At 56.3% G+C, this 20,733-nt stretch overlaps 2 protein-coding genes across 7 annotated transcripts in view; one reads left to right on the forward strand and one right to left on the reverse strand.

The window, feature by feature from the left end:
* EDC3 (enhancer of mRNA decapping 3) overlaps window positions 1-3,076 on the forward strand; it is a 55,300-nt gene extending 52,224 nt beyond the window's left edge. For all 3 annotated transcript variants that reach the window (XM_059879061.1, NM_001435118.1, NM_001435117.1), the window contains one exon: window positions 673-3,076. In XM_059879061.1, coding sequence (XP_059735044.1) covers window positions 673-1,007 — 335 coding nt within the window. In that variant the 3' untranslated portion in view covers window positions 1,008-3,076. The remainder of the gene's footprint in view (window positions 1-672) is intronic.
* A 367-nt stretch (window positions 3,077-3,443) lies between these two features.
* CLK3 (CDC like kinase 3) lies at window positions 3,444-17,432 on the reverse strand. 4 transcript variants are annotated; one of them, NM_001034248.1, is made up of 13 exons: window positions 17,342-17,414; window positions 13,604-13,755; window positions 12,731-12,947; window positions 10,796-10,892; window positions 10,453-10,519; window positions 8,072-8,188; window positions 7,293-7,459; window positions 5,976-6,070; window positions 5,750-5,879; window positions 5,446-5,528; window positions 4,841-4,920; window positions 4,580-4,670; window positions 3,444-3,935 (listed from the first exon to the last, which is right to left on the reverse strand). In NM_001034248.1, exons 2-13 carry the CDS (start codon window positions 13,753-13,755, stop codon window positions 3,759-3,761), a joined length of 1,473 nt encoding a protein of 490 aa, NP_001029420.1. In that variant the 5' UTR covers window positions 17,342-17,414; the 3' UTR covers window positions 3,444-3,758. The 4 variants fall into 4 exon arrangements, with proteins under 4 accessions (NP_001029420.1, XP_005221975.1, XP_059734949.1 ...); XM_005221918.5 differs by having other exon boundaries at window positions 3,524-3,935; window positions 17,385-17,432; XM_059878966.1 differs by having other exon boundaries at window positions 3,524-3,935; window positions 16,558-17,432.
* Between the last annotated feature and the right edge of the window lie 3,301 nt (window positions 17,433-20,733).

The raw sequence follows: 20,733 nt of genomic DNA on the forward strand, positions 1-20,733 counted from the left end.
TGGTCAGGACTTACGTGCTTATTGAGCCATCTGTTCTTACACTGTGCCAGAGGCTTGGTGAGAGCAGAGAAGCCTTTTTACACACCTGGGAGAAGTGAGAGATTCCTTCCCCATTCTTAAGTTTGGGCTGCAAGAAGGACTCATTTCTGTAATAGGGGACCAGCAAGGCCAGGCTGTGGGAGCAGGCCAGCCTGGTGTAGAGTGGGCACGCTCTTGCCTATTCACACTTCTTGGGCCATACAGCAAATGGCAGTCAGCCCAATTCTCATGAGCCCTGGTCACATCCTCCCCCTCAAGGCTGACTTGGTAATAGAGCCCACCTTCCCAGAGCTTATAATTTACCAGGAAGTTAGATGTGCAGAGGAGGCAGGGGTATCATGTCCTGAGAAGCTCTGCTCACCCAGCAGCACGACAGTGCTTCAGCCTGGGAGCTCCACGAGGACAGTGGTCCATCGGGCTGACATACCCTTGGTCTCCAGCACCTAGCCCAACCAGGTCTTGGAACTCCCAGAGCCTGAGTCCCGGCCCAACCCTGAAAAGCCTGGCCTCTGCAGAGGCATTGGAGTGGTGTCTGAATAAGACACTCTTGGTTGGGGTCACCGAGGTTCTTGTCCCAGCCTGGACTGCTCTCTACTTCATAGGGGTTACAGATGGCACTCTTTCCACCTGCAGATCTGCCCACTAGCCCGGTGGACCTGGTGATCAACTGTCTGGATTGCCCCGAGAATGCCTTCCTGCGGGATCAGCCCTGGTACAAGGCAGCTGTGGCCTGGGCCAACCAGAACCGGGCACCAGTACTCAGCATAGACCCGCCTGTGCATGAAGGTGAACAGGGCATCGATGCCAAGTGGTCACTGGCTCTGGGCCTGCCTCTGCCTCTGGGGGAGCATGCGGGCCGTGTCTATTTGTGCGACATCGGCATTCCCCAGCAGGTCTTCCAGGAGGTGGGCATCAACTACCACTCGCCCTTCGGCTGCAAGTTTGTCATCCCACTGCACTCTGCCTAGAAGGGCTCTGGGTGGGCTGGACCTCGTAGTCCCCTGCTGCTCCTGACACTGAACTTGACAGCGAACGCCTTAAGGATGTGAAGCTTCATGGACCTGTTGTTAAATTTCTTCTCTTTTCATTTTGTTTCTTTGAAAGAACAGATCATATTTAAAACTGACCTGTCACGTGCCCTGAGCCAGGGAAGGCTTTCCCCTTGGGGGCACGGGGCGAGTGGCAGGCTTAAGTGCACAGTGGCTCCAGGCATCTCTACACTCGGCCCCCTGCATGGTCAGGTGCGGCTTTGTTTACAGACATAGGCAGCTCACAGACCGTATGTCAGGTTACAGCCACTGGGCCTGGGCCGACGCCTCACGGGGTGGGTCAGCCCTGTTTGGGGGTCTGTGCTGGCTCTGGTCCAGAGCTTGTGGCTTTGTCTCCCCTGCTTCCTCCAGCCAAGCAGCCCTTCCTCTGATCATGTAGAACTGGCTGCACTGCCGCTGTCCGCTAGAGGGCAGACTTGCATTCTCGGTTCAGTTTGAGGGCTTTGAGGCCTTCCCTGAGCCCCACCGCAAGATGATGGGGGCTTTGACCCTTTCGCCTGAGCTGATCAAGTTTTATGCTAGGTTTTTTTTTTTTCCCGAGGGTCCTTCCTCGTTTCCACTCCATCACTCTGAGAGGCAGGGAAAGGGGGCAGGGTGGCATCTGAATGGTGTTACTGTATTGGGATTTTTTTTAACTGTTTTTCTGTTGTCTTCAGCACAGGTAGTATAAGCTTATGTTACTGTAGAACCACAGTGCCCATCTTGCCAGCAGTGCCCCCAAATCCCATACTCTCTAGCTGGGGACTGAGCCTTTGCCTAGTCTGGGGCCAGACCCCTCAGGGTGCAGCTTTAATGTTCAGTATTGGGGAGGCCCCTGGGGGAGCCTGGTGCTGAACCAGAAGAGGCTCCCTGGTGCTTCTGTCCTAAGCCACCATTCCCGCCTCCTCTTTGCCTGCACACATACCCCTGCTCTCCTGCCCCCTCTGCCCTTCCCCTGAAATGGTCCCTTGCAGCTGTAGGCGCATGTCCCTCCCACCCCCCCAGCTTTTACAGTGTCTGGGCCTTGAACCCTTTGATGGTCCTCTCTAGATGTGTAGGCTCAGGGCCAGCACCCTGTCTCAAAGATGCCAAAATGAGGCTAGTTCTGGATGAGCTAGCTGGTAGGCCTCAGCCTTAGGAACACAGTGCTGCTCAGATCCTAAGGCACTGAGCCCCCAGATGTTCACAGGCCCTGGAAGTTCCCGAGAGGGGCCCTTGCAGAGGCTTGTGCTTTAAAGCCTTTTTTAGGGCTTCAGGCTTCCTTCTGCTCTGTGCCCACCCAGTATGGTTAAGGGGGTGAGTGGAGGGGCTTGATGGATGCAGGGTAGGCCCTGGTACCCTGGGTTTCAGGATACTTATCACTTTCCTTATAGGAGCATAGCTGGGGCAGATTAGGCAGGGCAGAGAGGGCTGGTCCCTCCTGTCCTCCCAGCCTCCCTCAGATGTTAAATTGTCTCCAGCAGTGGAGGGCACCCAGCGACTGTGAATCCTGTGCTGTGTATCCTTCCTGAACCTCTGCTCACTCTCAGGGCCGAGAAGCTCCTGAATGAGGCCCTCTCTCTAAAGGTGGGGCTGTAGTTTGAGGAGCAATGCTGGGTTACAGGCATTTTAGTAAGCAACCACTCAACAGGCTCTGGCTGCCTGTTAATGCGGTGAGGTCTCCTCATTGGGTCCAGTGAAAAACAAGCTAGAACCCTGGCCCAGAAGACTCTACTTGCTCCATTAAGTCACGGTGACCCTGTGGGTGATGGCCTTGTGTTGAGGGGCTAATGGGAGTTGGTGCCCAAGCCTGTATTTTCTCCCCAGGCGGCACTGGAGCCTCTTCCTGCCCTCAGCCTGGGCCTTCCCAGGTGGTAAAGATAGCATGATTCCTCCATCTTCACCTCTTTTCAGAGGCATCCTACCCACAGTGCCCAGTTCCCACGGGGCCCCAGTCAGGTGGCCAAAACTCATTCATGCAGCTCTTGGGGAACCAAAAACCAGCACTAAAATAAAGCTGACGACAGGAATCCTGTGTCCTGTGGTACATTGCTCTGTGGGCTGCAGTGCGCTGAGGCACTGCATCCCCAGCCTTGGGAACCTGCCTTGATCCTCACACTTGATCTCAACAAGCCAGTTACTGGGCATACACAGCCTGATGTCTCGGCCAGAGACAGGGCTGGAAGGAAAGGTAAACCCGGTGGGCCAGTCCTGGCATGTTCTCTGGGGCTGAGAGGCACAGGGGCCAGCAGGGAAGTGGGCGCAGGACAGGCCCAGGTGCCTTTCCGGACTGTTGAGCAGACCTACCACTGCTCTTCTGGGCTCAGGGGGACACCCGAGCTTCTGGCTAGCCTTTCCGGGCCTGGCCCAGTTCACACGTAGCTCTCCACAAGCGGCACCGCTAAGAAAGACTTTATTAATAAAGTAGGGAGGGGAGAAGGCAAGGAGCCTGGAGATGGACACACTGGTACCAGGGGTTACAAACAGTAAGAAACACTTTATTATAACTTTACAACATATAAATAGCTTGGGTCAAATCTGTGCTTTCTGGCAGCTGGGCATCAGGTCTCCTCCCCTGCAGGCTCCTGCCTTCCTTCACATTGCACTGTTCACTGCGTGGCTCTGGCCCTGGGGCCGGTGGTAGAGGTTGGAGGAAAGGGGCCGGGCAGCCCAGTCCCGCTCTCCATCTCCGGTGCAGTGGCCGCACGCCTGTCATCTGCTTGGGTTGCGGCTGGTGTGGAAGGACCGCTCCTCAGGGGTCAGACCAGCAAAGAAGGGGTGCAGCAGGGCCTCCGCCAGTGTGATGCGCTGGGCAGGGTCAAATTCTAACATCCTCCTCATCAGGTCAAACAGCTGCACGTGCTCCAGAGTGTCTTGGAGCATATAACTCTGCTCAGGGACACAAAGTGCCTCAGTGTGATGGCGGGCCATGGGAAGCCACAGCCGGTCCCCTTGCCTCTGGGAAGCCTTGCTGCATGGCTGAGGAGGCAGGATGCCCCCCTGGAGGACTACTTCTGCCCTCCTGGACAAGGAACAGGTCTGCTTTTCGTGCCTGTAATCATGTCTGCTCTGAACTTTGTCAGGCTACCAGGTGGCTTGCTGGCTTGATGCCTCTGCCCCCATGTGCAAACTTCTGACAGGTGGGTACACAGCACCTCTGTGAAATTCACTTGTCCAAGCACCAAATGCAGTTGACAGAGGCTTCCTGGCCATGTCTAGGTCTTCCCCCACCCTCCCCTCAGTCCTGCCTAGTGAGAAAAGAGGGAGCGGGAAGTAGCAGGGTCTCAGATATCTGGCTCTTCGGATGCCCCCTGAGTACATCAGAGCCACCCTGTGGGGAAGGGGAAGAGCTAAGGGCCCCTCTAGGGCAGTTTGCAAGAAGCCTCACTGCCAGCACCCGGCAGCCTTGGGCACAGGCTCCCACAGAGCTGGGGCGAGGAGGCCACTGTTAGCTGCCTGGCCTCTGCTGTGTATTTGCCCAAGGCCTGGGGTCTCCTTGGCATGAGTTGAGCTGGGGGAAGCCAGAAACTGACCTTCAGAGGTTTGCAGTTCTCCTTCACATACCGGCCGTCAGAACTGTTCTCATCCCAAACCAGGCCCCCTTTGTAGAAATATTTCTGCTTCCTGAAAACAAAAGACAGGAATGGTGGAGTCAAAATGGGAAAGACAGCAGCAGCATGGAGAAGAGCAGCGAAGCAAGGCAGGGGACCCCGGCCTGACCCAGCAGGGAGGTCTGGGCAACAGCTCTGCCAGGTCCCTTCGAGACAGGAAAGCCCTGAGGGAGCAATCCTTACCTTGTGCGGTGGATCATGTGTGATGGGATGGGCCCTAGGATCTTCTCCATCATCACCAAATGCTCTCGGTTCTCGTGGGTCTGTGGAAGGGTGAGGGACACAGCAAGTGGGAATCATGACAGCCTCCGCCCCTTAAGGTCCCTCTGAGAATAAGGGATAAGAAGGATGGTCAAGGTCTCTCCCTGCCCCAGGAGATGCAAACCCAGCAATGGGATAGCAGCCCCAGCCTTTGTGATGTGGGACCAGGGAGGAAGCCAGCCTGTTCCCTCGGTGACTTCCCGACCCTTCAAGTGTACTGCATGACGACACCTCGTTCTGGCTAGTTCCTCTCCCCCCCCAGAAAGTGCCCTGCCCTGGCCCATCTCTGTGCCCTCACTCACGCTGTGCCCCTTGCCTGGAACACTCCTCCCACCCCAATCCTCCATCCCTGATGACTGACAGCAAGAGTCCCTGAGTGTTCCAGCTACCCTGACTGACCTCTTCCTTCCCAAGCACCTACAACCCTCAGGAGTCTAATCTCACAACATGCTGAGGGTGGGTGGGGGTCCTTCCCACACTAGGCCTCTGCAGCTTAGGGTAGGGGGGTGAGGAGGGAGAGGCCTTACCTGGAAGAGTGTGAAGCCCCGGTAGTACTCAAAGAGAATGCAGCCGATGCTCCAGACATCGCACGGCTGTGCCCAGCCCAGCTCTGAAAGCCAAAATGGGGTGGGCTATGAGACTCGTCTCTGTGCTCCCAGCCTAGAGCTCACAGGGCAGCTACCACGCTGTAGAAGTCCCTTTCTTAAGACCAAGTCAACAACCACAGAGACTCAAGACACTGGCTCCAGGTGTGGACAGGCACCACACTCCCTGTTTTCATTACTGCCAACAACTGCCTGCTTTATCGGGCTCAGAGCTGCAGTCACTCACCAAGGATCACCTCAGGTGGACGATAGTGACGGGTGGCCACGATGGTCGTGTGATGCTCATGGTCAAAGGTAGCACTGCCGAAGTCAGCCACTCGGATGCTGGTGTTCTTCACTGACTTCTCCTCACAGCTCTGAAGGGCAGGGAAGGGGAGCCAGGTCAGAAGTCTGTACTGGTGGGTAACCAACTCCTGGAACAGGGCCTCGATCTTTACCCCACCAATAAATACCTTGTGCTCATTGTAGAGGGTTTCAAACTCAGAATTCACAAACAGGATGTTCTCTGGCTTCAAGTCTGTGTGGGTCAGTTGGTTCTCATGTAGAACTGGGGGAGCAGGAGAGGAGGGAAGCAGACACTGAAAACCTGGGCTTCCTCTCTGGCCCGCCTGCCAGCGCTAGGCCAGCTCCGTCCTCCAGAGCCAGCCTGCTAGAACCCTCAGCCCCTAAGCTCAGCAGTGGCACAGGGAGAAGACCACACTGCCTCTGCTATGGCTTCCCTCTCAAGAGTTCTCTGTATTTATGAACTCAGAGGGTTCTAATTCTTGAGGGGGCAGGAGAGAGGCCTTCCATTTAGAAAACTTTCCACCTATCTACAGGGGACCAGGTCTCTCACCAAAGCTGCAGTATCAGTCTTGGAATGGTTCCCTCTCCCAAGCACCTGCTACATAATTTGCAAGGCCCAAGGCAAAATGAAAATGTAGGTGTCCTTATTCAAAAGTTACTTAAAATCTAAAGATAGTAGTAGGAGAGCATTAAACCAAGCACAGGGCTCCCTATGAAACAATGAGGCCAGTGCTGCCTTTCTCCCCTCACCCCCATCCCTGAGCAGGGGGACGTCTGCCTTTTCCCTCCAACCCTGTCCCACCGATGGTTGTACCCTGCCACTCATCACTTCTCCCATCTGGCACTCAAGACCTCCCAACAGTGTAGCCCATCTGTCTTGACATGGGCCCTCTCTTCACCACAGTGAGCTGCTGCACATGCCAGGCTCCGGGCCAGCGCTGGGTGGCTCACCTGGCTTGGAACGCTCTCCCCAGTCCCGTCATCTATGCAGACCCTGCCAGTCTAGCTCTAGCCACCTCTGCACTGAGCCTTTCCAACCTGTTTCAACCACTACAAATCCTGCAGCACTGAGCACAGGCACTACTTTAGAGACTGGCAGACAGATGGGAAATGATGGTAAGACATGGTGTCTGTGCTAACAGGATCTGTGGGTGGGATCTACCAGGTCAGTCTGCAACCTCTTCACCCTATCCAGGAAGGTAGGCATGGGGATGGTAGGGGGCTAATACTAGAGCAGCTCTCTCCCTTCTCTTTCGGAGAGCCTGGGGTCAGAGGCCAGCTCCACAGGCCCCTGGAGAGGACTGCAGCCTCTCCGTCGTCACAGGTTCCTACTTGAAGGCCTTTCAGCCAAAGGGGCCCTAGTGTCTTGGGCCCAGCAGAACAGTCAGCAATGTGCTGGAGCACCTGATGGGAGGGCAGGGCTGCCAGGTGCCTTTGCTGCAGACCGGAGGCTCCCCCTGCTGCGCTTGAGGGTGGGAACTTACATCTAAGGGCGTGGCAGAGCTGGTAGGCCATGTGCCGGACATGTGGTAGAGGGTAAGGCTGGAAGTTATTCTCCTTTAGGAACTCAAAGGTGTTCTTGCCCAGGAGCTCAAAGGCGATGCACATGTGACCGTGGAAGTTGAACCAGTCAGACATCAAGACGCACAGGCTGGAGAAGGACGGATGGGGCTCAGGGCCTGTGCTGGGGGCTGGCTGCCCACCGGCTCCCTGAGGTGAAGACCATCCCCACTCCCTCCCAGGCTGCTGGGTCACACACAGGATGCAGATTTACAAAGAGAAAGAAAACTATGGGCACAGTCCCTGCTCTCAGAGAAAGGTGGCGCAAGCAGGCCACTCCACAGGACAAGCACCCTCTGCCGAGCTTCCTGAGCCTGCAGGGCTCAGCACAGTGCTTGGCGGAGAGGAATGCTCCATGTCTGTGTGCTCCTTTGGATATGGCTGACTACGTGAGCACCTAAACAGTTTTGGGTTTATATCTTGTCTAATGCCCACCACAACCCAGCGAAGCCTCTAATTTACAAATGCAGGGCGAGGAGGCCACCTCAGAACACAGAGCTGGTTGCAGCGGAGCCTAGACTGAAACCTAGATGTTCCTTCCAGCAAGACTCACTCGCCGGACTCCCCCGGCTCTGGCTGCCAGGAGAAGGCATGGTGCCAACCTGGCAAAAGGGCACTGCTCAGTCCCAGTGGGTCTGGGCCACTGGACTGGACAGACACTGACCCCTAGGAAGCTTCCCGCCCGTTCCCTGCCAACACTCACAACTTGTTCTCTTTGTCCTTCTCCTTGATCTTCTTGAGAACGTTGATTTCTAGCCGGGCGGCCTCCCGGTACTTGCCTACATTGCGGATGATCTTCAGGGCAACCTGAGACTTCCCTCTGGACCGGGACAGAAGCAGCAGTCCTCATGAAAAGCTATACGGCCCTTCCCCCACCCTCCACCCCAACCCAGCAGCTCCTGGCAAATGCTACGTAGGACTCCAGGAACAGGGCTGCCCTGAAGACAGCAGATTCCTGACGCAGCCTGCCCCACACAACCCCAGGCCTCTACTGTGCAGTACGGAGCTGCTGTTGACAACTGTGCCAGTCTTAGGTTTTTATGATCTTAGCTGCTGCCAGCTCCTGGGGGGAGTGGGCAGAGGAGCAGAGCCCCATTCTGCTGACCAGCACCAGCCCTAGAGCTTGCTCAGTTACCTGACCTGGAGGCCCGTCAGTCCTGACCCTGGCCAGGCCATCCCACTCAGAACCCTCTGCAGTACCTGCTGACTGTCCTGAGCACATCACCTACTCTACACAAACTGTTCCTCCTGGGCTTCCAGGAGGGAGTGAGAGCCTGGCAGGAGGCAAAGGTGCCAGCAGAGGTTCTTCCCCTCACTGAACCCCAGGACCGATCCCTCAGCGCACCTCTTGGCCCCACCTGCCTCAGTACCAGCCTGGCATTTGTCAGAGATCTCCGAGTGCCAGGAACCCTTATTCAGCGTCCAATGAGGATTTTAATAATTCCTGCTCCACACCTCCCACCTTACCCCCAGCACCACCCCTGTATGCCACGAGCAGGTGCCCAGCAAAGAATAACGGGAAGTTAGGCTGCCAGGCACAACACTCTCAGGAAGGGAGAGCCAGTGCTCAGATGCCCAGTGGGAAACTACAGTGATAAGCCCTGGCCCACAAGGGTGTGGCCTAAGGCCTCTGGGAAGCTGGCCTTGGTGCCAGAAAGGTTCACAGGCTGAAGGGCAGAGGCATCTTCTAGAACACGGTGCATTTTTCTCATCCTATTTTTCCAGATTTTCAGGGTAGGAAAGGACCTCAGAGGAAAAGACATAACTCCAGACTCCTGAACAGCATCCCTCAATAGCATTCCGACCCTTGAGATGAGCTCATCACATCCACACAGCTACTGCCAGAGCTGGGCGGCCCTTCCTTTTGTGGAACTGAATTCTGCCTTCTCACAATAAGCCCATTGGCCAACTCCCTCTGGACTCCCTAAAGGTTCCCTGAACCCTGGGCCTGCCCTTTAGTGACTTCAAAGGCTCTCTTCCCATCTAGCTGCTCAGAGTGACAGCCCAGAGAGCCCCAGGTGGGATAGCTCTCAGATCTGCCACCTCTCACCACTGTACAGTCCACATGTCCCTATGCCCACTGGACCCAGCCCTAACTTCTTGGGCCACAAGGGGTCTGAAGGGTGTTTAAAAGCGAACTGGGTGCCCAGGGAGGCTTCGCTGGAAATAATCACTACCTTAAATTGGGGTCACATGGTGGGCTGAATTGCTAGGTTTAACTATCCTTTCCAGGCACCCCTCAACATGGGAGCGCCAAGTAGAGCAGTACCCAGCTCCTCCATTCGAAAGCTGGGGGTACAGACAGACCCTGAGCATATTTCTTCATCCCTAAAATCATACAAGAGTCACGTACAGGCAACACGTGGCTCAAATGAGACAGCAAGGACACAAGCACTTTCTGGCCCAAGTGCCACACCAAAGAGGGGCCATTTAAGGCTCGAAGGCAGTGGGTTCACAGGCAGCAGCCTCCCAGCCTAAGGGAGAGGAGGCAAGGGTTCTGGTCTCAAGGAATGGCAAGGGACAAAAAAGTTTTTCACTGTTCAGCCTATAAAGGAGCAAGGAACCCCCAGCAGGATCCCAACACACACAGGTGTACCCCTGCTCTACCTGAGCACATTCGAAGGGGCCCAACCCCTAGCCACGCTGCAGATGGCAGCAGCCCACTTGGTAAGAAAGCCCAGGATCTTGCTCCTCTCAATGGGGGCCTGCATGGCCTCTCAGGCAGACCTCCAGAGGGTGGAGGCTCATGCTTGAGTTGGGCTCAGCAGTACGCTCAAACCCCTGCCAGGCCCCTAAAAAGAGCTCACAGGAAGCAGATCCAGACCACGGAGGGGCCAGGATTTTGCCCTGTTCTAATCTCCACCACAGTCCTGAGGAAACCGGAATAGCACCATTCAGTGACCACCAGTTCTTAGGCAGAGATGTCACATGCCCATGGATCCCAGGAATTTATCCCTATTTTAGGGGATCAGCAAAAACCCAACATGCACTGGAGTTTGGTGCTACTCTTAGAAGAGAAAAAGGTTAAGCTCTGCCACCACCTTCAAGAACCTCAGGCCAGCTCTTCCCAGGAAGAGAGCTCACCTGGCATGGTCCAAGCACTCCACCACCTTGCCAAAGGTGCCTTCACCCAGGTTCCCCACGATCTCATCTAGGAGAGAAAAGAAACAGGGCATGAGAGCCTGGAGGACAGAGGGCTGGCAGCTCCTGCAAGTTCACAGCATTCAAATTCTCAAAAACATAAAAGGTTTCTTTCTCACTGCTACACTCTTAAAAACAGAAGTTGCTAGAGTCTGTGTCATTCAGGCAATTACTGGTGGCCCCTCTAAGGCACCACGCGCAATAGAGGCCCCTCGGGCAGGAGAGGTCTCGTCTAACAAGGGGGATAGAAAGTAGAGAGGTAAAGTTTTACGAAAGGTGGCTGTACATCGCTCTTGGAGCCAATCGCCGATCCGGCACACCAGGTGGCCCTCCTTGTCATCTTCCACACTCCGGCTGCTGCGCTTACTGCTCTGTTGGCTTCTCTGCATGCACCGCCCCCCGAAACGCCATCCGACCAATCGCATGGTAGGCGGTTCCGATTGACAGATTGAGGTGTCAGTCAAAGGCAGAGGTGGAGACGGTGAGGAGCCGGTGGGTTGGTTGATTGGATTTTCCAGATCCCAGCATTTCATAAGGCACACAGCATATATAACGATAGGGATATTGCAAGGGACACGTCAAGACACAAACTGACTTCAAAACAGAAAAGTAAAAACAGCTACAGGTATGTAAAGAAAACTCGGACATTATCTAAAAGAAAGGCGCCGCAAATGCTCAGAAAGATGCCCAGCCTCTGCAGCTAAGGGGCTGGGCCACGTGGAGAGTCGCAGGCCTGACTCCCTCCTCCACTGAGTCTCCCCCTCCCGGCCCTCCCGTTTCGGCTTCAGCCAAGGTGAAGACGCAGTGAGAACGGTACAAGAAGACGGCGGGCCGAGCCTCAGTCAGATCATCCAGAACGGTCAGAGGCCACTCTGGTTCAGCTGCAGAATGCCCAGTCTGTCTACCCACGCGGTCCTGCACATGCCCGACAGCTGCCACCTGCCCCTAGACAGCATCTGTGGCCAGACTCAGCATCACCAGCAGAACCAGCCTTCCATCGGCAGCCCTTGCACCACCAGCCTCGAGCAGAGAAGGAGCGCTGGATCCTCTGGGCCGGTCAACTCTCCAAGGCCTACCACCACAACGGCCCACACAGGCCCCAAGCCAGCTCCTGCCCTGGCCTTGGCACTGAGGCGATTCACAGGCCAGACCCAACCTGAGCCTCATGACAACAAAGGGCACCAAAAAGAGAAGAAGCAGAGCCACACGCCTGTGGCAGTGTGCAGAGAGGGCACCAGGCCATGCCGTGTGCCCGGTCAACCCTCAACTCACGGCCACTCAGAGAAGTCACGGGAAAGCTCGGCAGAAAGACACCTGGCCCCTCCACTGCAGCACCACTGCTCCCTGGGGCCTCGCGGCCCGGAGCCATGGAGGGAGGGCAGAGGGCTGGGAAGGGAAGACAAGACAGCATGTACCCTCCGAGACACACAACTGGCCTTCCTTCCCAGAGAGCTGAGCACAGAGCAGGTTCCTGGTCTCAGCAGAGATCTGTACAACACTCCGAAAGAAGAATGCTTCCAGGCCCTGCTCTGGCCATGTGACCTTCAACTGGACACGGCCTGGAGCTGGGGGCCTTTCTGCCATTTCTTCGCATGCCCCACCCCACAGGCAGCTCATCCCCCTCGCCTTGACTGCCCCTCACATGAAGAGGCTAGACTGAAGAGGGCGTGCCTGAAGGTCAGAGGGCAGGTCCCAGTCCAAGTTCATTGACGGACGGACCCCGCCCCCCACCCATGGGCGCTCCAGCCTCCAGGCCTTCTGGTGAGGGGTGTAGAGAGGAGACTGCAGAGGTGGATACAGTCCACACCAGTCAGACCACTCAGCTGTGTGGTGGGGCAATCTCTGGGTGGGAAGGACCAGGTCAAACAGCTCTAGACCACATACCAGCAACCCTATTAAGGATTCTGAAGAAGTGTCCCTGGCCACTCACACACATGGCCTGTGCCTGGAGCAGTGTGGAGACAGGGAGGCCAGAGGCCAGCCAGCGCCGGAACCAGAACCCCTAAGTTTCCATTGCCAGTGGGCCAGAAGACAGAGGAGCTGGGCCCCTGCTCAGCCCTGCAACTGGACCAGACAACACATACACACACACACACACACACACACACACCAAATGCGCGTGCGTATGGCTGGCAGTACTCACCCAGACCAGCCACCTGAGAGAAGGCTAGAAAGAGACGAGGCCCTCAAGCCCCAGCCAGCACACTCGGCCACCACTCACCGAGGAGGCGCTGCTACAAGACCTGGTGCGGCGTTTGTGGCAGTGGTGGGCGTGCTTGCGGGTCCGGTATGGCTCCCTCTCCCGTGATCGCCGACGATGATGGCAACGTGAAGATCCGTAGTAGTCCTCCCCAAAGGATGGGCTCCGGTCTTCACACCGGTATGTGTCGCTGTCACGGTGCTCCCGGTATCTCCTCTGGTAGGGCAAGCGGTCATGGCTGCCAAGAGTCACTGGTCAGAATTTCCTCCCCCCAAGCAGGCTCCTGCTGCCAGGCAAGACTTGTGTGGTGGGGTCCTTGCCAAGGGCTCACAAGGGTCGTCTGTTGGAGCAGAGGCATCCGGACTACAGGAGGTGGGGAGGGGAGCACCGGTATGTGAACCCCAGTCTCCAGACCAGGGGTCCTGACGGCATCCTTCCGGGGCCGCAGGAGGCAGAGCACGGGAGGTGGGCATGGCAGAGGGCCTCTGAGCGCTCCCCTATCACAGAGCTCTCGGTGGCTTGCTAAGGCTGTAAGTTAGGCCTAGGGGCTGAGATAAGACCAGAGACCAACCTCTGGAAAGGGCTGAGATTATGTTCCTAACCCACACTGAGGAAGGCTGAGGTTAGCAGGGGAGATGCTGGCCTACAAAGCGGGGGAGCATGTTAGGAGAAGGAAGACTCAAGGACAGAGAAAGAAGGGGCAGGAGGCGGTGAACGGAGGCCAGGGGATGCAGCTGAGATCAGAGGAGGAGGCAGGAGAGGACAGGGTGGTGACCCAAGCGCAGCCAGGCAGAGGCGCAGCTGCCTGAAGAGGCCCAGGCGCCACAAGCCTCCAGACCATCTCCCCAGCCCAAGGCGGAAGGGGTCCTCCCTTCCCACCTAACTCCCTCTCACCTTCTAGACCGAGATCTCCGTGGCGGCGGCTCCCTTCGAGACGGGTATCGCAATCTCCCTTCGTGCTCCCGACTGTAAGACCTCCTCCTCTTCCATCGGTAGCTCAGGTACGGGTCTGGCTCAGGGGAGCGGTATCGCTTACAGTGATGCATCTAGGCCGCAGAAACAGAAAGCCCTGCTGAACATGCAGCCAGCCACTGGGCTGCCTCAGTGCTCCTGAAGAAGAGGCCCATTGTTCTGTTTGGGGGCAGCCCCTCCCAGGGGTTTATGAAGTGATGAAGAACTCTGAGGTCACACTGGTCAAACAGCAGACAATGGGTAACACCCTTCTCTGCTGGTGAACAAACAAACAGCTGCCTCCCCAGCACAGCTTTGGCCTGGTGGCCTGAGCACTCAGGGAACCAGGTGAGCCAGGACCGGTGTTGAGGCCGAATGCAGGAAGGGGCTGGTGAGCACCACCACGGAAGACCCCCAGGAAGAAAGGGAGCCTCTTGTGCTCAGCTCCCTCCTGCTCGTCTGTAGGGTCCTAGGAAGGGCCTGGTCTGTTGAGCCAGAGGTCAGAGTCAAAAGGCTGCTGGCAGGGAGCCAACACGCAGGAACAAGGGGAGAAAGACCTCGAGTTTGAGAAGCCAAGTTGCCTGGTTGAGGCCCTGAATTGTACCCCACTCAACGGAGTAAGGACCACAAATCAGTGTGAGGAACCACAGGCAGAAATGAGCAGACTAGCCCTCGGACAAAGAGGGGCCCCAAAACATTCCCGAGCACACTTGAGGGTCTGGTCAAGCAGACATGGGGGTCTATCCAGCCCTTGTTGGTCTAAATTCAGTCTCAGAATCAGTAAAGATGCCAGGCATCTTCAGAGCAACCAAGTTAGTTGCCTGAGGCCTATTTCGCACTCTTAGACCACCTGCCACTGGTGCCATGCCCAGGCAGTGCCTCACCCGCAACAGGACCATTACTGTTCCCTCTTCTAAATCCCCTGCTCCAGTACCCTCTTCTGTGCCCATCTCAGAAGGAGCCAGAAGGCTGTCTGTCTGGCAGGCTCTGTGTTCACAGAGGCAGGCCAAAAGGGCCCCACCTCACTATTCCTAGTTCAGTGGGAATTTACGTTCACCACGGGAAATTGCCAGGTTGGTTCAGCCATGTGCTATGTGAGGCCAGCTCCCTGTTCCACCCAAAACCTGACACTGCCTCCTTGGGAGGGCTCGGTCAGAGACTATAGCCAGCCTCCCTCCCAATCCTTCACTTGGCCATAGCCAACCAATGGTGGTCAGTCTTGGGCTTGCCTGATGAAGCACATTTTTGACAAATCCATTGAGGCTGCCCCATCTCTGGAGAAGAAAAGGATGAAACAGCTCTCCTTGAATGAGCAGGTCACCAAAGCATATCTGACAAAACACCTGGGAGCTTTCCTGGGACCCCAAGAAAGTCACTGCCCTCAGTCTCCTGGCTAGCGGCTGTCTTCTACCCTCTATCTGAAAGTCTAGGCCCCAGCAACCCTTGGGGATAAATATTTTGCAACAGCTCAAGAGCTCAGACTGCAGTTCTGTTTTGGTGATGAGCAGATTAATGTTTCACTGTTTCCCTGCCATTATGGCTGGGTCAGGTCCCCAAGTAATGGAATGAAGGCAGTATCTCACATCTCACTAAGTGACACGGAAGATGCTCCAGTGACCAGAACAAAGGCACTGCCCATCCGCACTGGGCAAAGCATCAGACCTGGAAGACCTGGTCTAGCTCACAACAGGCCAAAGACTCCCTCCTGGGACCTACAAGATTCATGTACAGACATGGTCCTGTTAATGGAAACAGCACAGCTTCAAAGTCAGAGAGAAGTCAATCTGAATCCTGGCACTGCCATTTCCAGCTTGTGCCTTTAGGCAAGTTATTAAACAACTCCAACCTTCAGCTTCCTCTTGCAACATGGGGATAGCTCTGTGAGGATTAAATTATGCCATCTTGTAAGTAACATGCCTAGTACATGCCTTAAGGTCAAATGCCTAGCACAGGTCTGGGTTCACAAGATGTACTGAAGGCAGCTTTTCACTAACAACGTTAAAAAGGTCCCAGGTAACACCTCTGGGTCTGTGTTAAATGCCTTAAGAGCATTGCATGTGTGCATGCTAAGTCAATTCAGTCATGTCTGACTCTGTGACCCTATGGGCTGTAGCTTGCCAGGCTGCTCTGCCCATGGGATTCTCCAGGCAAGAATACTGGAGTGGTTGCCATACCCTCCTCCAGAGGATCTTCTCGACCCAGGGATGGAACCTGCATCTCTTACATCTCCTGCATTGGCAGGCAGGTTCTTTACCATTAGCACCACCTAAGGACATTTTAAAAGTCCCTTCCAAGGAACCAGGGGGGAGAGAGCTCTGGGTAGAAAACCCTGAACAAAATCCCAGTGCTGGTGCTTACTGGTCTCCTAACCTTTTACAAGTCACTCTGGGCCTTGGTTACCGTATCTGGAAAATGGAGATAACACGACCTCCCGGCCAACTTGGCAAAGGAGAGGACAAGTATAAGAGCTATATAAAACAGCACACACAAGGCAATCATAGAGAATATAACTCCCTTTAACACATTCTAGGCAGCTGAAATGTCGGAAATACCAGATGCTCATTATTTCCAGCTAGGGCTCTAGGGCCCATTTCTCATCAATTATCTCTAATTCTTAGACCTCTGCAAACAGGTTGTTAAAAGGTAAGGGCCACAATTACGCTCTGGAAGGCTCTGCTCTGCACAATGAAGAAAAAGGTAACGCGAAGAAAACCAGGCAGAGGATGCCAGCTTTCTTCTGAGCACAGGCTTACATCTCATTTGCTGCTCCTGGCCAGAGAACTGGGCTGACAAGAAGAGCAGCCAGCCAGGTCAGCGGCTGCCCTCCCGGATCCCTGCCACCCCAACGCCCCACGGTTATTTTTGGCTGACGCTGCCCCACCACTGCAACCTCAAACCTGCCACCTTGCAAGCCGCCACCACCGGGTGAAACGCTCCTCCTTTTCAAGGGCATGGAGGAGGGAAGCTGGAAGGCTGCCAACTCCGCTTCGACGGAGCCCTGGCTCAGGCGATTCCCACCCCAGCCCCCACGCCAGGACACCCGCACCCGGAACTAAAGCACAGAGACTCCCGGAGCGAGGAACAGCCCGGGCATTTGTACTGTCAGCTTGGCCTGGCCCCTCCTCAGGGCTGGAGCGGATCCATCACAACAAAACAAGCAGGGGGCCTGCGGCCCTCGCTCGTGTCCCTTCCTGTCGCTCGGGTCCCAGAGATCTCAGAGCCCCGTCCCCCGTAACCGCCGCCAGTGGAGGCGAGGGGAGACCTGGGGTGGGCGGGTGGGGGGGCGGGGGAGGCAGGCCAGCTTGGGCCGGAATCAAACTCCAAGCCGCGCGGGGAAGGTGTCTGAGAACTAAGCCTCGAGCCAGGGGGAGGGGAGGGTCTGAAAGCCCCTCCAGGGTATCCCAGGTAGGGCCCCGACCCCATTCCGCGGGCAGGCTACAGGGCCAAAACTGGATGGATCTCTGCAGGGGCCTCAGAGGCCTCTCATACTCTGACGCCGACACGCGGGAGCGAGCGGTCGGGGTCTGTGGTAATCGCCCTCTGGGGAAGAAGCGGCGGGTCAGGGGTGAGAGGTCGGGGCCGCGGCCTGAGGTAGGCCGAGAAGAAAACGAAAGGGGGTAGCCCGAGACCGAACAAAGAGCCCCGGGACCCACACATAGCGCGCCCTCCCCGCCGACTCACCGCCCGCCACTGCTCCCGTCGCGGGCCCGGGCCCCACACTCACGGTCTCCCAGGCTCAGGCTGCTGCTAGGCCCCACTCCCCGCTCCGAGCGCCTCTTCCGCTTCCGGCTCCGGCCTCCGCCCGTGGCAGCCCCGCCCCTCGCGTGACGCAGCCGTCCTCAGCCCGGGTAGACCTGGTTCAGCCCCCAGGTCGCTCTAACCCCCGACTCGAAGGCTCTGGAGGACCTGTCTTCTCTGTACGGCTCCGTGGGGCAGCAGCAGAACCTGGTTCCTGTAGGGTCGTGGGGAAGTCCTTGACCGCGGTCCGCCCTCCCACCGTGTCGCGTCGCACGTAGTCCCTAAAGACGCGACGGGGACCCGGCCGGCGGCGGACGGCGCCGAGAGCCCAAAGGTGGAGCCCCAACCCCGCCCGTGCCCGTCTGTCCCTTCCTGCGCGCCGGGAGGAGGGCATTGTTTCGCTGTCGCCTCTGTGAAAACCAGGCAGGGCTTGAGCGCAACGCCTGGCTCCGGGGCCCAGGAGGGCGCTAAAGATCACGGAGACTCGAGCAGACGGTCCCAACTACCGGTTATGTGGAAGAAGCAAATGAAACCTTATTCTTTGTGCAGGTTTTTTATTTTTTTTAAGCCATGGCGGCACACCCAAGCCCCAGTGTAGGTGCACAGCAGTTTGAGCTGATACCGGACTGTCTTGTACGCGGGGTCTCTGATAGGACGGGGTCTGGAAGAAAGGGGGTGGTGGTGTGTGTGTCCTTTTCCTAGAGCATCCTTGGAGGATGGCAGTAAGTGGACCAGCATTGTTTCTCAGTTCATAAGCAACCCCCCTCCTCCCCGCCCCAAAGAAAAGCCCTGCGCCCCGCCGCGGCCAGACTGGGCTGCAATTTCGCCCGGAGAGTCTCGGTGAACCTCTCTACCGCGGCTCACCAAAGCCCCGACCACCTACAGTTCCGCTCTCGGCCAGGGCGGGTTAACGAGGCCCTGTTTTTCCAGAAGACAAAAGTGAGGTCGGGTCTTTGGGTTTGCAAGCGTGCACTCCCCGCCCCCGGGCTCTCGCTGGCGTCGCTAAGCGAAGCGGCCTCTAATTGTCCCCGCGCCACGCCAGGGACACAGCATCCCTGCAGACCCCGCCCCTCCCCGGCAGACCACACCGTGGAAGCCGGGTACCTGCCAGCCCTTTCCCTGGCCCAGTCCCGGTCCTGCCCCAGTGAGAGCTGGGCACGCCCCTGACGCGAGGCTTAGCCTCCCCGCCAACCAAGCTCGGTAGGAGCGGAACCGCCCCCTCGGAGTAAGGAGCTCTCCAGTGGCTAACCCCTGGCTCTTCTTTAAACTGGCGTCTGACGGCGTGGCTTGAGCGAGTGCTTAGTACCCCCAAATTCCCCACTAGTTCCACCATCCCTACTGGAAGTAAACAACCGAAGTTAAGTAAAAACGGGGTGCTTGCTACACTACTGCAGCCTGAAACCGGCTCCCGGTCCCCCTCCAACCAAATGCACCCAACTCCCCAGTATAGAAATTCAGGAACCGCTTCTAGTGTGCAGTTGGTGCCTGAGAGTCCGGAAGCCTGCGCCCCTAGATCCTGCTCTTTTAGGAGTACGAATTGCCATTCTTGCCTGGGCCTCGAAGCTTGGCCCATAGCCTGTGGCCACAACAGCCAGGTTTCATCTAAGGGTTTCATCCACTCAGTCGCGGTGGGAGGACTCTGGTATCTCCTCCCACCTCTTCATGTTGCCCGCAGATCCTGTGGTTCCTGGAAGCCGGGATCACATTGGCAACTGAGGGAGGAGCAGCTCAGAGAGGTTCCTGTCCCTAGCCCAGGCTCTGAGGGGGTAAATCGGGCCGTCTTCCCACTAGCCCTCCTACCATGGAGAACCCAGGAAAAAAGCAGAGCTTTCTTTTTCAAAAGTAAAATAGAGGACTTCCCTGGTGGCACAGTGGATAAGAATCTGTCTGCCAATGCAGGGGACATAGGTTCAATCCCTGGTCCAGGAAGATTCCACATGTCTTGGAGCTAGAGCCAGATCTCTAGAACCCCAGAACTGCAACTACGGAAACCTGGGCACCTAGAGCCTTTGCTCTGCAAGAGAAGCCAAGCAATGAGAAGACCGTGCACCCCAAGGAAGAGCAGCCCCCACTCACCACAACTAGAGAAAACCCAAATGCAGCAACGAAGACCCCAGCGCAACCAAAGAATTAAAAAATAAGAAAATTCTTTTCTCTTTTCAATTTCTGGTTATACTTTTGGAGAGGGTTGGCATTATAATTTATTTTTTAACTTTTTATTTTGTATTGGGGTATAGCCAATGAACAGTGCTGGGACACTTTCAGGTGAACAACAAGGGATTCAGCCATATATACATGTATCCATTCTCCCCCAGCCAAAGAGAATGTGGCTTTCTGGTAGCAGTATTGAAGGCAATGAACTTAAAGGAGAGCTTCCCAGGTGACTCAGTGGTAAAGAATCTGCCTGCCAACGCAGGAGACGCAGGAAATGGGTTCAATCCCTGGGTCGGGAAGATCCCCTGGAGAAGGAAATGGCAACTGACTCCAGTATTCTTGCCTGAAAAATCCCATGGACAGAGGAGCCTGGTGGGCTAGTCCATGGGGTCACTCCCTCTCTAAAATCTTAAGTCCAGCAGCTGTCCTGCCTGAAATTCTACCTTAGAGCCTCATTCTTTTGTTTCTTTGTTCCTAAAAGAACTCGCACCTAGAGGAAAGAGAGGCAGAGTATCAGGCACTTGGAAAAAGTAAAGTATGGGCAACTCCTTCACCCCTGGTTCACCCACCCACCCCCTTATTCCTCCAGTGCTGGATGGCTGAGACCTTGGCAATGGATGGCTGAGAAGCTCAGGGCCTGGGCCACCTGCAGAGACGATTCACTCCACATCCTCCACACCTTACGTCCAAGCTCTTTCTCAGAGCCTCAGCCCATGTGCCCGGCCAAGTCTTTTCTGTGCCACACCAAGGACATGCCTCTGCCCTGCACCCTGCCACTAGCCACCTGAGCCCCACAGCAACTCCAGCCCCTCTCATCTCCCTTGTGCCCCTCTGGGCTCTTGGCTCAGCTTACCTCTCTCTCCAGACCCCAGCTTTTCTGATCCCCTCCTTGTCCTGCTGTTCTTGCTCTGTCTGCTACATCCATCTTTGCCCTTTCCAGGACAGTTAATTCACCTTCAGGCCTTAGCCCAAGGGTCACCTCAGGAAAGCCTTCCTGGGAGTTTCCAGGGAGGGTCAAGCGCCCTTCTGTCTGCTCCTACAGCCGTTGGTGGCCGTGCTTTCTCTGCGCTGGCCACACAAGCTCAACAGCCTGGCCCGTGCCACTCCCCACTGTGATAAATCCTCAGTCCTCACCCTCAAACCAAGCCAGGCAAGCTCAAGGTCTCAGTAAGGGCTGGGGG

This window comes from Bos taurus, chromosome 21 (genome assembly GCF_002263795.3).
Source record: "Bos taurus isolate L1 Dominette 01449 registration number 42190680 breed Hereford chromosome 21, ARS-UCD2.0, whole genome shotgun sequence".
NCBI lineage: Eukaryota > Metazoa > Chordata > Mammalia > Artiodactyla > Bovidae > Bos > Bos taurus.

What these genes read in the sequence shown, in the direction of transcription:
- CLK3 (NM_001034248.1), bottom strand. Translation starts at nt 13,755, where the DNA reads ATGCATCACTGTAAGCGATACCGCTCCCCTGAGCCAGACCCGTACCTG. An exon ending in CCCTCTACAATGAGCACAAG is followed by an intron (nt 5,880 to 5,975) that starts GTATTTATTGGT and finishes CCTGCCCTTCAG; the next exon opens with AGCTGTGAGGAGAAGTCAGT. An exon ending in GGGGCTTCACACTCTTCCAG is followed by an intron (nt 4,921 to 5,445) that starts GTAAGGCCTCTC and finishes ACCCTTCCACAG; the next exon opens with ACCCACGAGAACCGAGAGCA.